General features: G+C 45.6%; 1 protein-coding gene across 2 annotated transcripts; it reads right to left on the bottom strand.

Moving 5' to 3' along the window:
• Window positions 1–118: 118 nt before the first annotated feature.
• ddx6 (DEAD-box helicase 6) lies at window positions 119–15,394 on the bottom strand. 2 transcript variants are annotated; one of them, XM_062961321.1, is made up of 14 exons: window positions 15,187–15,394; window positions 10,589–11,058; window positions 9,286–9,349; window positions 8,884–8,988; window positions 8,600–8,729; window positions 7,689–7,835; window positions 7,499–7,593; window positions 7,079–7,201; window positions 6,839–6,967; window positions 6,458–6,574; window positions 6,072–6,135; window positions 5,660–5,761; window positions 4,437–4,608; window positions 119–3,557 (listed from the first exon to the last, which is right to left on the bottom strand). In XM_062961321.1, exons 2-14 carry the CDS (start codon window positions 10,789–10,791, stop codon window positions 3,521–3,523), a joined length of 1,488 nt encoding a protein of 495 aa, XP_062817391.1. In that variant the 5' UTR covers window positions 10,792–11,058; window positions 15,187–15,394; the 3' UTR covers window positions 119–3,520. The 2 variants fall into 2 exon arrangements, with proteins under 2 accessions (XP_062817391.1, XP_062817392.1); XM_062961322.1 differs by having other exon boundaries at window positions 4,426–4,608; window positions 15,187–15,393.
• Window positions 15,395–17,168: the final 1,774 nt, after the last annotated feature.

The following is a 17,168-nucleotide window of genomic DNA, read 5'->3' as shown; positions in this document are numbered from 1 at the left end:
AAGTCCAAAACACCTGGAAGGCCAAAGTTTGCCCATACATGCAGCCGGAGGCCACACTGGACCATCTCTCCCCACATAAACAGTCAAGAGAACAAAGACGACCACGACCAGACAAAGCTAAGTCCCAGTGAGCTTTTATTGAGCCAATTCTGTTTTCAAACCACTCAGGGTGGCATCCTTAATCACTCCTGGACTCTGACGCAGCGGCCACCGGCCTTCCAATACATCATTGCGTACAGAGAGAATACACCGAACCAAAACCGAGCTCTGCTGGACATCTGCCAGGTACCAGTTTTCCCAAAAAAAAAAAAAAATTAGAGGATCGTGTCCCCCTTTCCCCCCTCCCACCCCGTTTCCAAATTGTGGTCCCCGCTGTTCGCCTGGTCGGGGGACCAACGCATTAAGGTTGTTTGAAACCAAAAATAAAGGAGTGTGTCCCTCTTTAGTTTTCCAGTTTGTCAATAAAGGGAGTCTTCTGACTTATTTCTGCCTCCCAACCCCTCACCCCCCCCCCCCCAAATTCGTGGTTAAAACACAGCCGGGCTGTATCTTAGAGACCCCTCCCCATCCCACCCCAATCACCTGGAGAGGGTTCGTGGATCCTGCCAGAAAAGGAGACCTCTTCCGCTCTCCCTTTCAGAGCCTAAGAGGGAGTCACAGAGTCCAGGAAAAGACACCGACCCTCCCAGGTTCGAAAGGGGGCTCTGGCTCAAACGGCAATGCCGACTGCCCCTTGGCCCCAGCAGCGGGGGTCAGTTCACTGCCGGGAACAAGGGCCCACGGAGGCCGCTCACCTGGCCAACCCTCTCCAGGTGAGCCCACCCCTAAAAGAAAGACGACTAGAATGAGATGCCTGACAAGAACGGCCTCTGCCGCCTCTGCACCCGGCTTCCATGATCGCACCCAACCCCAGCGACAGGCACAAAGACAAAAGGCCGAAGGAAAGATGCTCCCACCTCATTCTAGAGAAAAGAAATAAAACTCAAGGTCCACCCACCCCCCGCCCCACCCGGGGAAACCCACTGCAAATTTTGGGAAGAGAGAGCCACCTTCATCGAGGGCTGAATCAGCCCCAAAGGCATTTCAGCCTCTCCTTTTCAGATCAGCAAAGGGCAATCTTCACTTTTATGAACACAAATTTAGAAATGTTTCTGTATTTTCTGACAAGGGGGAAAAAAGGGGCTGTGTCCCCCCAGCCCGCATTTGGAGCATCTTTCCTTTTAGAAACAGTCCCTCTGCGCTCTGGAGAGAAAGAAAGAGAGCGAGGGAGGGACTGCTACTAGCCAAGGTTGGGTGGCCCTCTGACCCAGGAAAGGCCACCCAAAATGGCTGCGTTGGCCGCTCCTCTAACCGGCGGCCCCAGTAGAGTAATACTTTCCATTTAAAAATGCTGTGCTTCGAGAGGGACTTGCAAAGGGGGGTGCAAAGGGGCCACCTCCACTCGTGGCACCGTCGGGGAAGTGTGCAAACACAGGCGCTCGCAACCAAGGCCCCGGGGCTCTGCACACACGTCCCTTTTGCACTCAAACTGCCCCTTCCTCCTCCTCCTCCTCCTCTGCTGGGAAGGCGGACGGCCATACTTTTGGTCAGATTTGCCTATTTTGAAGAGAGAATCCTTGCCCGCCCGACTCCCCAGCAGAGAGAGGGGTTGCTCTTTAGTGCAGCTGCTGCTACGACAACGTTCCTGTGGAGTTACTCATAGACAAAAACAATTTCACTGTGAAAGAGGGCTCTGCCAGGAGGCACTGGGATCCAGCATGCGTGCTGGTGGGGAAGCCCTTCCGGCCCAGAGGAGCCGAGGCGAACAAACCTCGGCCCCGGAGGGCAAGGAGGCCGGGGAGGAAGGGGCGCAAGTGCAACGCCTGAATACGCGGCGTCCGCAAGGGAGGAGGCGGGGGGGGGGGGGGTGGTGGCTGCGTGCCTCTCCCAGTGCCTCCTGGCGGCCCGTTGCTGGTCAGGCTGGAAGGGAATTCTTAAGAAGTTTACAGGTTCGAGTTGTCTCACTCCTTTTGCCTGCAGATCAGGCCAAACATCAAGCATATGTTGGGAGGGGCGCAATTTCAGGCAACACTGCTGGGCCTCCCGCCGAGGAAGAGGGCAAGCGGAGGGGGGAAAGAGCCCAGCCCTTGGGCCTGGCCTGCTTTGGGGGTCACTCGAGGAAAGCAGACATGAGGGCTCCAGAACCGGCCAGTGGCGTTTGCCATTTGTCCTCCCAAATCCACTCTCTCTGTGCAGCAAGGCAAAGGAGCTCTTCTTCCCCTGATAATTGAGATGCTTATTTTGCTGTTTTTTTTTTTTAGGGTATGGGGAATCTAAACGAGTGCCTCGAGAGGAGCCTTGCTATCCTTTTGGCCCAAAGCGTTAGAGCAGGCCGGACATATTGGGAAAGGAGAAACTTGGCACAGAGCAGTGTTGCAGGAAACTGAGCCCCTCTCACCTTGAGCTGCTGTCAAGATCTATCTATAATCCCTTTAACCCCAGCAATCTTCATCAAAAAAAAAAAAAAAGGAAAAAAAGTTATATATGAACCCATAACAGGGAAAAAAAACACTTATTTACAGAGTCTATACAAGTATACACATCCAATTCTCAGCGGAGCACGCTTCAGAGAGGAAAGACCACCCCACGGTTCGGAGACGAGTCTACCTCGCGAGGGCCGGCCGCCAAAGGAGACTCGGAGAGGGACCGGTCGTTCGTTCGTTCGAGGGCAGTGTTCCCGTCGAGGCCGAGGCTCCTGGCAAGCGGCTCTTTCCTCCGTTTGGGGCCATGGTCACGCTCCGTCGACCCAGATGGTCCAGGTTACTTCGCTTAAATACAGGTTATTTACAAAGTGGGTGAACTGCAACTGCATCTCAACTCCTCCATTGTGTTTTGTTTTTCTTTTTAAAAAAAGGTTGAACAAAAAAGAAAAAAAGGGGGTGTTTTGGACAAGGGTCACCCCCTCCGGGCCCAGCTTGTCTGCAGAAGGGAAGGGAAGGGGGCGGAGGTGCGGAGGGGGGCGTTGACCTGAACCAAATGGACTCCTTGGGCTGTTGTTCTCGGAAAGGTGATATTCTGAATGGTCTCGTAGCATAAGGCACTTTGCACAAATAAGTAACAAGCTCTTTAGCTCAGAAGACAGATGAGGAGCCGGGGAGAAGTTGAAATGCACTCAGGGGTTGGACCTGGAATCGCAAGGAAAGCTCTGGGGAGTCGGGGAGTCTCCTTCCTCTGCTCAGAGTTCTTCTTCTCCTCCTCCTTCTCCGCCACAAAGAAAGAAATTAAAAACCAGCAGTTAGTGCAACCAATTGTCCAGTCGGCACACAGTGCAACGAACGTGTGGGGAAAACAAAGGTATTTCCGTCCTGTCTTCTGCTTTCGTCCTCACAGCCAAATTAAAAAAGGGGGGAAAAAAGAAAAAAAGGGGGGATCTCAGCTCTTTAATCTTCATAGTTCAAAACAAACAAACAAATAAAATAAAGATGAAAAAAACCACAAAGAGAAGGGCCTCCCCAAAGAAAGGATGCATCACATGTCCAGATCAAAGGGCTCTTTTTGCTTGAGTGTTTAAGCGCAGCCTGGAAAGGAAAGAGAGACTCCCATTAGTCTGCAAACAGGCCCTGCGCAACCCTTTGAGCCAGGCCTCATCAACCGGTGGCCCTCCAGGCCTTTTGGACGGCAGATCCCAGAATTCTTGGCCCTTGGGACAAGCTGGAAATAAGGGCTTCTGGGAGTCGGAGGCCCAAACACCTGGAGGGCCGCAGGTGGAAGAGCCCTGCCTTGAGCAAAGCCCCCCATTCCACCCTCTTGCCAAGGTGCCCGGAAGGAAGGCCCCCTCCTTGGGACAAACAACTCCTCCTTCTCAGAGCAATCTGACTGTCCAAGGGAAACCATGCCTCCCACACTGAACCCAAAGGACCAGAAGACAAAGGTGGCAATAATAATAATAATAATAATAATTATTATTATTATTATTATTATTATTATTATTATTATTATTATTATTATTACCCTGCCTTTCTCCCCATACGGACACAAGGCAGCTCACAACCACACAAGCCCATCACAATTGAAAACACAGCATATACAAATAATTAAAACCACAAATATTAATGTACTGATATGAAGTATAAATACATCGGGGCATTGTGAGCAAGGAATTGGTATCAAGCGCTTGGGAAGAGACCCGCACACACACTCAGCCTCCCGGAGTTCAAAATCCACTGGAAACCATGGAGCGTTGCAAGGCCATGTAATAAACCCTTATCTTCCCTGATAAATGAGGGCATTAGTGGCTAATAAGTGCAAAGGGCAGAAGGGCCCTAGCGCAGTCCAAAGGCTGGCACCCATGCAACCCTGGTTACAACTTTGGAGGTTTTGGGAGCCCATCCCGAGGGGACCGCCCGGCTGCCTTGGCCTGCCCACCCAACAGGGCCCGATACGTACGCGGCCCTTACGCTTTTCCGTCTTCTCCGGGCTCGCTGTGGTATTCCGCCACGTACAGGCTCTTGTCGATGTTGCTGGGGATGGGCTTGATCTCTGTCCCCAGCTGCTCTTCAATACTTTTCAGGTTGAATCGATCATCGTAGGTGATCAAGTTGATGGCCAGGCCGAGGTGGCCAAATCGTCCTGTAGAGGAGGAAACACTGGTCAATGAGGCTCAAGGGGTGGCCACGCATGTACGCTGGAACTCAATCGACAAACTGAACACGCCTACCTGTATTTTATAATATATTTTATGAATACTGATGTAAGTTAATAATAATTTTTAACTGATTTATATTGCACTGTATAATTTTTATACAGTAGAGTCTCACTTATCCAACACTCGCTTATCTAACGTTCTGGATTATCCAACGCATTTTTGTAGTCAATGTTTTCAATACATTGTGATATTTTGGTGCTAAATTCGTAAATACAGTAATTACTATGTAGCACTACTACATATTGAACTAATTTTTCTGTCAAATTTGTTGTATAACATGATGTTTTGGTGCTTAATTTGTAAATTCATAACCTAATTTGATATTTAATAGGCTTCTCCTTAATCTCTCCTTATTATCCAACATATTCGCTTATCCAACATTCTGCCGGCCCGTTTATGTTGGATAAGTGAGACTCTACTGTATATGCGTTTTATTGTAAGCCGCCCTGAGTCCCCTGTTGGGTGAGAAGGGCGGGATATAAATATTGTAATAAGTAAAATAAAATAAATGAGCTGCGCTGAAAAGGGTTGAGCTCCCAAAAGAGACTCTCTTTCCATGCCCCCCATTTATTGCAGCATTTTCAACAATCTATTATACTACATAGTACACAATGAACTAGATAACATGGATACAACAAAAATTGTATGTATATGCAAAAAGGATTCACACATATTAAAGGATTCACACACATACACGCAGATATTACATTCAATCTTTCTTATACAATTAACATTCAAGCACTACTGCTCTTGTTCTGTCAAAAAGCAGCCTACAAATGCCACATCAAACTGTTAAAATAAAGTTTGTTATTACAGGTACTATTATTATTATGCTACAACTAACACATCACCCACAGCATAACAATTATAATTGCTATCAAGTGGTTTCTCATATTTACTAAGGAGCAACACTGGGAAGGACATCGCCGCCAAAAGAATTAAAACGAGGCAACCGAACAGCACCACGGCCCTCACCTGATCTGCCAATACGGTGGAGATATGTCTCTGCCAGCTTTGGAAAATCAAAGTTTATCACAACATTCACAGCTTGGATATCAATACCTCGGGTAAACAGATCTGAAAGACAAGCAGCCCAGGTTAGAGAAGTGGACCATAAGCCTCAAACAACACTAAGCCCCTCCGGGAACCTCTAGAAATGCTCTACATGAACAGAAGATGTGACTTATGCTCACTTTTGTTTTTAAACTTTGTCTACTGGCTGTTAGGAATTGTGGGAGTTCAAGTTCAAAACACCTAGAGGGAGGGCCAAAGTTGGTCATTGCCTGATCGAAAGTGTGGAAAGTACCCGATGCCCTTGATATCTGTCCAAATGCACGGCCATTGGAAAGTAAGTCACATTAGGGAAGGCAGGTCAGAGAGAACTCACCAGTGCAAACGAGATTGCGGCATAAGCCATTCCGGAAATCGTGGAACACGCGATTGCGGTGCTCCTGGAAAAAGACATTGGGGGGAAGTTATAGGATGGAGCTTCCAACCACCCAACCTTCAGAGACTTCTCTCTCAGGCTCCTATGGAAATAACAGGGTCCCCTGCCCACTGCTCCCAAATACAGAAGACAAGGCGACTGGAGGAAGCAGCCCTTTACATGCAAGGCTAGCAATGGTGCTGAAGGCCTCTCCTTCACCCTCAGACCAGACAGCCAAAATGTGGTCTGACATGCAGGAATTAAGCAGTTGCAAAGGAAGGATCCCAATCCTCCTCTGCCTCAGTCAGTAGCCATTTGCATCCAATTGCTCAGAACTCGGCACCCACCTGTCTCATCTTTGCATGTATGTAGAAACACGAATATCCCAGCTGGGAGATTTTCTTCGCTAGCAATTCGACCCTTTGGGAAGAGTTGCAGAAGATGATCGACTGGTTGATTTGGAGCTAAACACAAGGACAAAAGAGGTGTTACGCTTCCACTATTCCCATCTTCTAAGACAACCTCTGCCCAATGGCTGAAGGACAGTGAGACTAATACGTAGGACTGTGGGGGTTGCAAAGACTACAGCGTACCATCTACCTTTATTTTGTTCAGTGGGAAGTAACTGGCTCACTGTTTAGGTGCAAGGCTCAGCTTCTTTGGCTCCATGACACCCTCCTCCCCCCAAAACTAAGTGTTCCTGGCCAGGGGAAGAGCCCACAGCTCACCCTGGAGAAGAGTGTGTTGAGACAATGCACTTTCTGGCGCTCGGTCACGTAAGCGTAGTACTGGGTCACTCCCTTCAGGGTCAGCTCCTCCATCAAATTAATCTCATAGGGTTTCTGCAAGTGGGAATTCTGAAAAAAGAAACATCGGGACATGTAGGGAAAGGCAGAATCAGGACCCAGGTGGTACATTTGGGGGATTCATCAGACGTGTGTGACAGGAAATGCCGCAAATGCACTCACCATAAACTTCTGTACACTGAGAGGGAATGTGGCAGAGTAGAGCAAGATCTGCCTGTTTTTGGGGAGCGTAAGGATAATGTCCTCCATTATCTGGACAAAATCTTGGGAGAGCAATTTGTCTGCCTGCAATGAGGAAAAGACCAATAGACACACCATTTACACCTTTCATTAACACCCTGCCCTTCCTCACAGATCATTTATTTGAGTCATGCAACCGTAATGCAGAAAGAATAGGTTTTTTATTGATTTTGAGGTTTTAGCTGCTTATTTTTTATACAGTTCATATATTTTAATGTGAGCAGAACATTAATAATAATAATAAATCTTCCCCCATTGGCTGCCTTAACACAGAACTGAAATACAATATGTAGCTCAGTAGCTGAATACTTTAACTTGTGAAGAACGGAGGCTTCAACTCACCTCATCTAGAACGATCATCTGGATGTGATCCACCTTTGCCACTCCTTTCTTGATGAGATCCAGGATCCTCCCTGGCGTGGCGATCACCACATGCACTGCAAAGGGAAAAGACCACGGAGGTAGAGCGGCTTCTCCTGGCAGGAGAAGCCCAGCCACCCAAGGGCCCTCCAGGAGCCGGCCTGGCGCCCACCTGTGTCATCCAGCCGCATGATGTCGTCACGCAGGTTGGTGCCTCCGGTGGTGGCCATCACTTTGGCCCCTCCCATGTGTTTGCTGACCTGGATGCAGATCTGGCTGACCTGCAGGGCAAGTTCTCGTGTGGGAACGATCACCATTGCTGCAAGAGAGAAGCCACACATTCTGACCCTGCTAATAACACTGTGGCCTTTAAGAACCAAACTTCAGAATTCGTGGAAATGTCACATTTGAACACTAGACTAGGCAAGGGCAAACTACCGGCTGTTGGGAATTGTGGGAGTTGAAGTCCAAAACACCTGATGAGGGGAAAGTGCAGTGTTTTTAATGTTCTTCTTTATTTCTGTTCCATATAGTTAGAGACCCGGGGGGGGGGGGGGGGAATTATGGGGTGAGTCATGGTGGGACTTGTTTGTTTTGGAGCTTATGTGTGTTTTGTTGTTTTTTTAGCTCATAAATAAAGTGATAAAAGAAAATTACCAACAAGCTATACAGCTCAAGGAAGAAGTGGACAGAGTGAATTCATGCAAAACATTGAACTAAACAAAACTTCCTGGTTCAAAGGCAGAACAGCGCAAACCACACAAGCTTTGGGTTAATCTAGATAGAATTACATCGAACAATACAACCCAGCATTCTGTCTCAGAAGGGCAGTGGCTGGCTGGTGATGAGCAAAGGACACCCAATTCAAGTAATCTGAAATGACGGTGTATGTGTAAGAGATCCATGTGGACAGGGAGTATTTTTAATGGCTTGGTTTGCAAGACCAAGCTAGTCCATCTCAAAGGAAGCTCTTCCCTGACATCACTCAGGGAAGGGGAAGGACTCCTGGTGGTAAAGGCAGGGTCTCAAAGGGATGCTGCGACTGAGGCGTCAAGGGATACAAGAGTGCGCCCTTCAACCGACCTTGTATGTAGTCCTTTTTTAAGTCCAGCCGTTCAAGTAAGGGAATGAGGTAGGCGCCACTCTTGCCGGTTCCGTTCTTAGCTCTAGCCAAGATGTCTCTTCCAGACAAAGCAATGGGGATGCTCTCCTCCTGAAAGGGGCCACAGGTGTCAGTGGGAAACAACACAAGGCCCGCTATGCTTTATTCACCCAAAGCAATCATATGGCATCTCCATGTCCACTCCCCAAAGGCCGGTGCACTCCCAGCACTATTCATGTCACAAAAACCAGCACTCTGAACCCACCTGAATAGGAGATGGTTTCTCCCAGCCCATTTCAAAAATTCCCATCAGCAACTCTCGCTTTAGGCAGTAATCTTCAAATTCATTTCCTTTAGTGGATGTCACATCCTGAACGTGGAGAGAGGATAGTCACACTCCGTATTTTTACAAGATGGTGCTAACACAAGAGGCATTTCCAAGTAAGCAAAGCTAGATACCCTAACACTCACTTACTCTTATTTCTTATCAGAAGCAAGAAATACAGCCAACTATACTTCATGCATCAATGCAGAAGTTTGTGGGCCTGTCTACCAAGGCCAAAGTAATCACTGTCCTTTGTTAATGTCATCCCAAAATTAGATTTTGCAGCCCACCAGAGGAAACCTTTCCCCTTTCCAGACCCACGGCAGCTTCAGGAACCCTTACCGAAGTTTTGATTCTCAGATCTTTTGGAGGGAGTTTTAAAGTCTTCTTCCAGTCATCGCCAGGTCTGAAGGGAGAGAGCAATGTCATTATCAGCTATTGGATTCAATTCAGAAATCAAGCGCCCTCCAGGGAAGTACAGAAGGAAAACTAGCTCCCTAAAGAACGTGAGACTTAAACCTTGCTAAAGGCATTTCTTCTCCCAAAGCAACAATAGGTCTCTTAGTATGAAAATTATTAACCCTAACATTATTTGGGGGAAGTTTTTCCCAAATCATGCCCAGAAAACTCGATAGGTTTATATTAGGATTGCCATAATTCAGGAATGACCTGAAGGCACACAATTCTGGCAGTTAATTTGATATAAAAGCAACAGGTTTGTGGGACAGCTATGTCATTAAATGCCTACTGACTTATGCCATGCCTTGTGGCAATTGCAAAACACATGCTCTGGAAGCTCTTACAAGTAATTGCTGTAACCGATGCAACCATCTTGTCTACACCGGAAGACATACTTCCTTTAAATGGACAACCTGTTTGTCCACATGGATGACAAATATTTCTGATATCAGATCAAAAACCTGCTTTATGTAGCTAATGTCAGGCATCTGTGGGGTATTCAACAGGCACCTGAAGTCACAGAAAATACATAATATGTAACACTCTAAAACATATAGAAAAAAAACTGGGGAGCCATTCACAGCAAGAAGAGGTTATAAAAATGGACAATTACAATACTCAAAAGACTGAGTAAACAAATGTATGGTCAACATAAATTATAAGTATACTGAATAACTGTTTTCTAGAACAGTTGTTTTTAGAATCACCAGAAACAAGCTTAACTTGAGCTTTATCTCAAATATCCCTCAATATCTATTAACTGTTGCCTGACTCTAAAGAAAAGGTTGAGTATCCCTTATCCAAAATTCGTAGGAACATATTTCAGGAAAAGGCAACCAAAGGCATAAAGCGCCAGGTGCAAATCCATGATGATGGAAGTTAACCAATCCTGAGGCTCTTTTATTACAACAATAAGCAAGGTGGGGGTATGGAGAGTGGGAGTTTATACCCTTCCATGTTCTTCTTCTTCAACAGCAGCAGGTCTGTATCGTTTCAAGTGCATGTTTATCATTGCTTGGGAGTGCTGTTGGTATATACTCCCATTCCCACATTACAGCAGAATGACCTGTGTGGTCATGGCCATCACTGAAAACTAGAGATATGCCATATACTGAAGTGTGTGATGGTGAAAACAATGACCAGCAAGGGATATTAGGATGGCAGGGCAGGAAGTGACATCACTCACTTGATGGTGGAGGCCATGCTCTGTGCTTGCTGCTGGGTGCCGTTGTTGATGGCATTGGGGTGCTTCAGAGGGTTGATCTGGGGCTGGCCCTGCGTGCCCCCTCCGCCGCCTGGGCCCCCGCTGGGCTTGACGGGGCCTCGGAGCTGTCCGTTCTGGCTGGCGAGACCCATTATAACAGGGTTCTCTGTTCTGGCCGTACTCATGTTTGGATCTGCGCCAAGGTGTCTTTTGCAACTTCAAAATTTTCCTTTTAGAGTACGGAAACTGTAATAGTTTATTAGGCTCTCCAAGATGAAGAGATAAATTATGTCCTGCTCAATAGGTTGAGTCCTTTTATTGCAACGAAGGCAAGCACCTGTAAAGTCACTCAAGAGTAAAGCAGTCACTTGCGCTGATGCACTGTGGAACAACTCCTTTTTTAAAAAGTCTTCTAACAAACTTGAGTTCTATCCCAAATCACTCACTTCAATCTGGAAAAAAAAAACAAGACAATGCCATAAGCATCTGCAACAGGTTGCATAGGCTCCATCTTTTTAAAGGGACTGACGTCAATCTTGTTGACACCTCCAGATATTATAATCCATTTTTTCAGATGCATAAAGTGGTAAATGAAAAAATAAAGTTTGTGAAACCAGTGAATTTAAAATCACAATGGCCATCGTTGCTGAAATGTACTATGACAACCTGATGAAATGGGCTGCACTCCGTGAATATCTATCTAGCTATCCTATCTATACACAGACATACACATATGTCATAACTGATTGGTTTGCAAGACTGTTTGTTACCATACTTGCAGCAGACTAACGTGTTTACCTCTTTGTGGACACCAGACACAAGACTGCTAATTGTCTTCCTTCATAAGCAAGCCAGAAACCTATTAAAAACCATCGTACGGGTATTTTGTTTTTGAAAAAGGCAACATTTTTGCATTGCGTGAGAGGCCCTGACCAGTTTTGTTTTGTTTCATTTGTTTTTCCTTTCCACTGGAGACGTTTCTGCAAAAGGAGCAAGAGCTATTCCTTTGCCATGTAATGGGAATAAGAGGCAAGTCCAGAGAAATAATAAATAACTGTTTGACAAAGAGCCAAATCTTACTTCCTGAAGGTGATTCCTGAGCAAGAAGGGAGATCTCTATGGCCCTGGGAAGGGCTGCAAAAACACATTTTGAGGTGAAATCATGGGAACCATAATTAAATGGGAACCATAATTAAGAACTGCCTCATCCAAAAATATTGGGGCTCTTTTGTTACTTTTTCACAAACAACTAAGGGCCTAACGTCACCTCTTGGGATTTATGAATTAAGAGGATTACTATTAAAAATAGAAGCATGTTTATATAGCATTATCTCCATAGAGGCCGAATCAACAGACGAGGGTGAGGCCCGTAGAATAGCTTTGGTAGCTTTGTGTTCAATTTGTGTGTTTATTTGAGACATAGTTTTGAAAGCTCTAGTCTTATATTAAGAAAATTGGCTTTCTTTATTGCCTTTTTCTCCTGGACAAAAATTAGTATCAAAAAAAAGAATTTGCTCAGCGTTGTATGATGATGGAAATCTGCTCTTGGTAGTACTGTCTTTGTTGTCATATATCTTTCTGAATAAAAAGGAGCAACAACCCGAAGGTATATATATATATGTGTGTGTGTGTGTGTAATGTATGTGTATATATTAAATACAATATATATTTCATATAATATGTACATATTAAATACAATATATATCAAATATAATACTGTTTCTCTCTCTTTATATATAGACATATATAAAATCTTTATTTATTTATTTATTTACAGTATTTATATTCCGCCCTTCTCACCCCGAAGGGGACTCAGGGCGGATCACATTATAACACACATAGGGCAAACATTCAATGCCCATAAACACATCAAACAGAGACTGAGAGACACACGCAGAGGCAAGTTAACCTTCTTCTGAGGGGATGTTCGATTCTGGCCACAGGGGGGAGCAGCTGCTTCATCATCCACACTGACGGCACTTCCTCATTCCAGGTCGTAAATTAGTTAATCTTGCCTCCCCACTTTATAAGTGGTACCTTATCTCCTACTTGATAGATGCAACTATCTTTCGGGTTGCTAGGTCAGCAACGAGCAGGGGCTATTTTTTATTTTTAATTGACGGGTGCTCACCCCGCCACGGGCTTTATTTATATCCCATCTTTCTCCCTATGGCGACTCAAGGCGGCTAACATTTATCCACATTAAATATAATATTATATATTAAATGTCTTATATATATATTAAATAATCATCTTTATTTATATCCCATCTTTCTCCCTATGGTGACTCAAGGCAGCTAACATTTATCCACACTAAATAGAATATTATACATTAAATATAATATATATTAAATCATCTTTATTTATATCCTATCTTTCTCCCTATGGCGACTCAAGGTGGCTAACATTTATCCACCTTAAATATAATATTATATTTTGAATGTATTATATATATATATATATTAAATAATCATCTTTATTTATATCCCATCTTTCTCCCTATGGTGACTCAAGGCAGCTAACATTTATCCACACTAAATATTTTATGCTGCCTTTCTCCCCATGGGGGCTCAAGGCGGCTAACATCTACATGATAGATATTATATCTTTATAGTTTGATTTTCATTCAGATTTATCTTCCCTGCTTGTTGTCTCTATTAGATGTATGTTCTATTCTGTAATAGACACTCCCTTCATCAGTTTGACTGTCGCCCAGATGGTTGTCCTATATGGGACTTTTTAACGCCTTGGATGATTGTTTAATATTTTAATTATGTCTATTTTAAATTATGACTTGTTAATTTGTTTTTAAATGCCTTCTTTGATGTCTTAACTATTGATTTTATGATATTATATGATTGCATGATATGTGAGCAGCTCCAAGTCCCCGTTGGGGAGATGGAGGTGGCATACAAAAATAAAATTATTATTATTATTATTATCTCGCCTTTTTTTGCATAGTGACTCAAGGTGGCTAACACCTATAAACACTCAAAAGAATTTTAAAAATAGCAATACAAAAGCTTTTTAAAAAATTAAATAACAACAGCACGGTAAATACAGAAATAAAATACAGCAAACACATTAAAACGGCCTTTAAAACCCCTATCCCCGTTCCCAGTTTGTTCCCTCTCTCCCCGAAAATAAGACATCCCCAAAAAATAAGACCTAGCAAAGGTTTTGCTGAATTGCTAAATATAAGGCTTCCCCCTAAAGTAAGACCTAGCAAAGTTTTTGTTTGGAATCATGCCTAGTGTCTGTCAAACAAAACACCAGAGCATGCAGGATTGGTAACTGTACATATCAGTTGTACATGGAAATACAGTAGAGTCTCACTTATCCAAGCCTCACTTATTCAAGTTTCTGGATTATCCAATCCATTTTTGTAGTCAATGTTTTCAATATATTGTGATATTTTGGTGCTAAATTTGTAAATACGGTAATTACAACATAACATTACTGCGTATTGAACTACTTTTTCTGTCAAATTTGTTGTATAACATGATGTTTTGGTGCTTAATTTGTAAAATCATAACCTAATTTGATGTTTAATAGGCTTTTCCTTAATCCCTCCTTATTATCCAAGATATTTGCTTATCCAAGCTTCTGCCGGCCTGTTTAGCTTGGATAAGTGAGACTCTACTGCAATGGTAGTAACAAGAAATTCTTGACAGGAGTCACAGTTTGTCTGGTTTGGTTAAGTTGGTTTGTGATGACAACTGCTGTACAGTACAGTAGAGTCTCACTTATCCAACATAAACGGGCCAGCAGAATGTTGGATAAGCGAATATGTTGGATAATAAGGAGGGGCTAAGGAAAAGACTATTAAACATCAAATTAGGTTATGATTTTACAAATGAAGCACCAAAACATCATGTTAGACAACAAATTTGGCAGAAAAAGGAGTTCAATGCGCAGTAATGCTATGTAGTAATTACTGTATTTATGAATTTAGCACCAAAATATCATGATATATTGAAAACACTGACTACAAAAATGTGTTGGATAATCCAGAGTGTTGGATAAGCGGGTGTTGGATAAGTGAGACTCTACTGTATATAATAAATGTTCATTTTTTGGTTCAACAATAAATGTGAATTCTTCTTCAAGGAAAAATTAGACATCCCCTGAAAATAAGACCTAGCACATCTTTGGGAGCAAAAAATAATGTAAGACACTGTCTTATTTTCGGGGAAACAGAGTATTAAGACACAGAAAGGATACGCCCCTTTTGTCAAGAGTTCAGGGCGCAAACCAAAGGCGGCTGCACCCCGAAATTGGGTGTGGAGAGAAGAAATGGGGAAGTTTGTGGGTGAAAAACATGGGAGCGGGAGGGGGCGGGAAGGCGGGGCCGAGCCAGGGTGCGGGCTGGCCGGGGAAGGGCGCCACGCGAGGCCGGGGATGCAGGACCGGCGCTAGGCCGCGCCTCCCACAGAGACTCAGGAGCAGGCCTGGGAGCCCCGACCGGAAGCGGCGCCATTTGCATTTCTCCCGAGCCCCCTCCCACCTCCCTCCCTACGTTCCTTCGGCGAGGCCTCCCTCCCTTCGCAGGCCTCGCGCCTCGGCCGGAGCCTACCTACCCGCGCCCGGCGGCCCCTCCGGCTGTGGCCCGCTCTCCCCTTCGCTCTCGCGCTCCCGCGCCTCCGCCCTCGGCCGCTGGCTCCTTTCGGGACGATGGCGGCCTCGCAGGCGGCGGCGGCGGCGGCAGCAACAGCGACGCGACAACAAGATGGCCGCTCCCTCCTTCCTCCTTCTTCCCTTGCGTCCTTCCTCTCCCCCTAGGCCCCGCCCACCGCCGACTGCGCACGCGCCCCTCACGGAAAAAAGGGGGCGGGCGCTTGGGCGGCTCGGGGCTCGCCTCTGAGTGGCCCGTGTGGGCCGCCGTGGGCGTGGCTTCGTGCAGGACACGCCCCCTTCCCCTTGTTTGGGTTGCAATGGGATTCACAGCAGGAAGAAACTCAGCTTCATCTCTTTTGAATTGCGATTATTATTATTATTACAGTAGTCTCACTTATCCAACATAAACGGGCCGACAGAACGTTGGATAAGCGACTTTGTTGGATAATAAGGAGAGACTAAGAAAATGCCTATTAAACATCAAAATAGGTTATGATTTTACAAATTTAAGCACCAAAACATCATGTTATACAACAAATTTGACAGAAAAAGTAGTTCATTACACATTAATGCTATGTAGTAATTGCTGTATTTACGAATGTAGCACCAAAATATCACAATGCATTGAAAACATTGACTACAAAAATGCGTTGGATAATCCAGAACGTTGGATAAGCAAGTGTTGGATAAGTGAGACTCTACTGTATTATTATTACATTTGAGTTCATAGAAGGGAGGAAAGTTTAATTTATTTTAAAATTCTGTTCTTTTGCAGTGGTTTTTAGCTTTGAATTTTGTTTTAATTGGTTTAATAATAATAATAATAATAAACTTGTAGCTCTATCTCCTCGAAAGGACCCAGGTCGGTTTCCAACATGTTTGCAAAAACAGTCAATTGTCAGAGACATCATAATAATATTTACACAAGGGTACAAGTTGTAATGTATTGGAAACCACAAACAAAGTTTAAAAACTTGGCATGATACTAACTGTCCTTTGACCAGAAGGTCCTCTGTTGTGCCTGTCCCAAGTGCCAGAGACAGGACTGAGCACCTGAGCCGCCTGTTAGGTCACACAGGGGGCGGAGCTAGAGGAGTGGGCGTGGCTTCTTCCCAAGAGCCCGAAACAGGGCTGAGGATCTATACCTCTCCTGAAGCTCTTGTTGGGACACAGAAGGCGGAGCTAGGGAAGGGGGCGGGGCCTCCTTCCAAGAACCTGAGACAGGGCTGAGCCTCTATACCTCTCCTGAGAGGTCTTTTAGGACTAAAGGGCGGAGCTAGAGGAGTGGGCGTGGCTTCTTCCCAAGAGCCCGAGACAGGGCTGAGCCTCTATACCTCTCCTGAGAGGTCTTTTAGGACTAAAGGGCGGAGCTAGAGGAGTGGGCGTGGCTTCTTCCCAAGAGCCCGAGACAGGGCTGAGCCTCTATACCTCTCCTGAGAGGTCTTTTAGGACTAAAGGGCGGAGCTAGAGGAGTGGGCGTGGCTTCTTCCCAAGAGCCCGAGACAGGGCTGAGCCTCTATACCTCTCCTGAGAGGCCTTTTAGGACTAAAGGGCGGGGCTAGGGGTGGGGGCGGGGCCTCTTCCCAAGAGCGCAAGACAGGGCTGAGCCTCTGTATATCTCCCCTGAGGCGCTTGTTAGAACACGGGAGCGGGATATAGAGATTCAATTCCATCAGGCACTTGGAAAGAGGCCCCGCCCCCTCCTCTAGCCCCGCCCCCTGTATCCTGGCAGGCACCGCAGGACAGGGATAGAAGCTCAGCCCTGCCTCAGAGCTCGTAACTCTGCCCATCCCAGTCCTGGCCGCCCATTTGTGGCCCCGCTCACCTCCACCTCCCAGCCGTGCATCGTGGACTAGGGGAGAGGTTCAGCCCCACCCTCTTAAGCAGGAGCCACGCCCACCCCTCTAAGCCACGCCCCCTTTCCAGGGGGGCGCTGAGTCATATT

The sequence above is a fragment of the Anolis carolinensis genome, unplaced genomic scaffold (genome assembly GCF_035594765.1).
Source record: "Anolis carolinensis isolate JA03-04 unplaced genomic scaffold, rAnoCar3.1.pri scaffold_8, whole genome shotgun sequence".
NCBI classification, from domain to species: Eukaryota; Metazoa; Chordata; class Lepidosauria; order Squamata; family Dactyloidae; genus Anolis; species Anolis carolinensis.
This window is presented reverse-complemented; position numbering and strand designations above follow the sequence as displayed.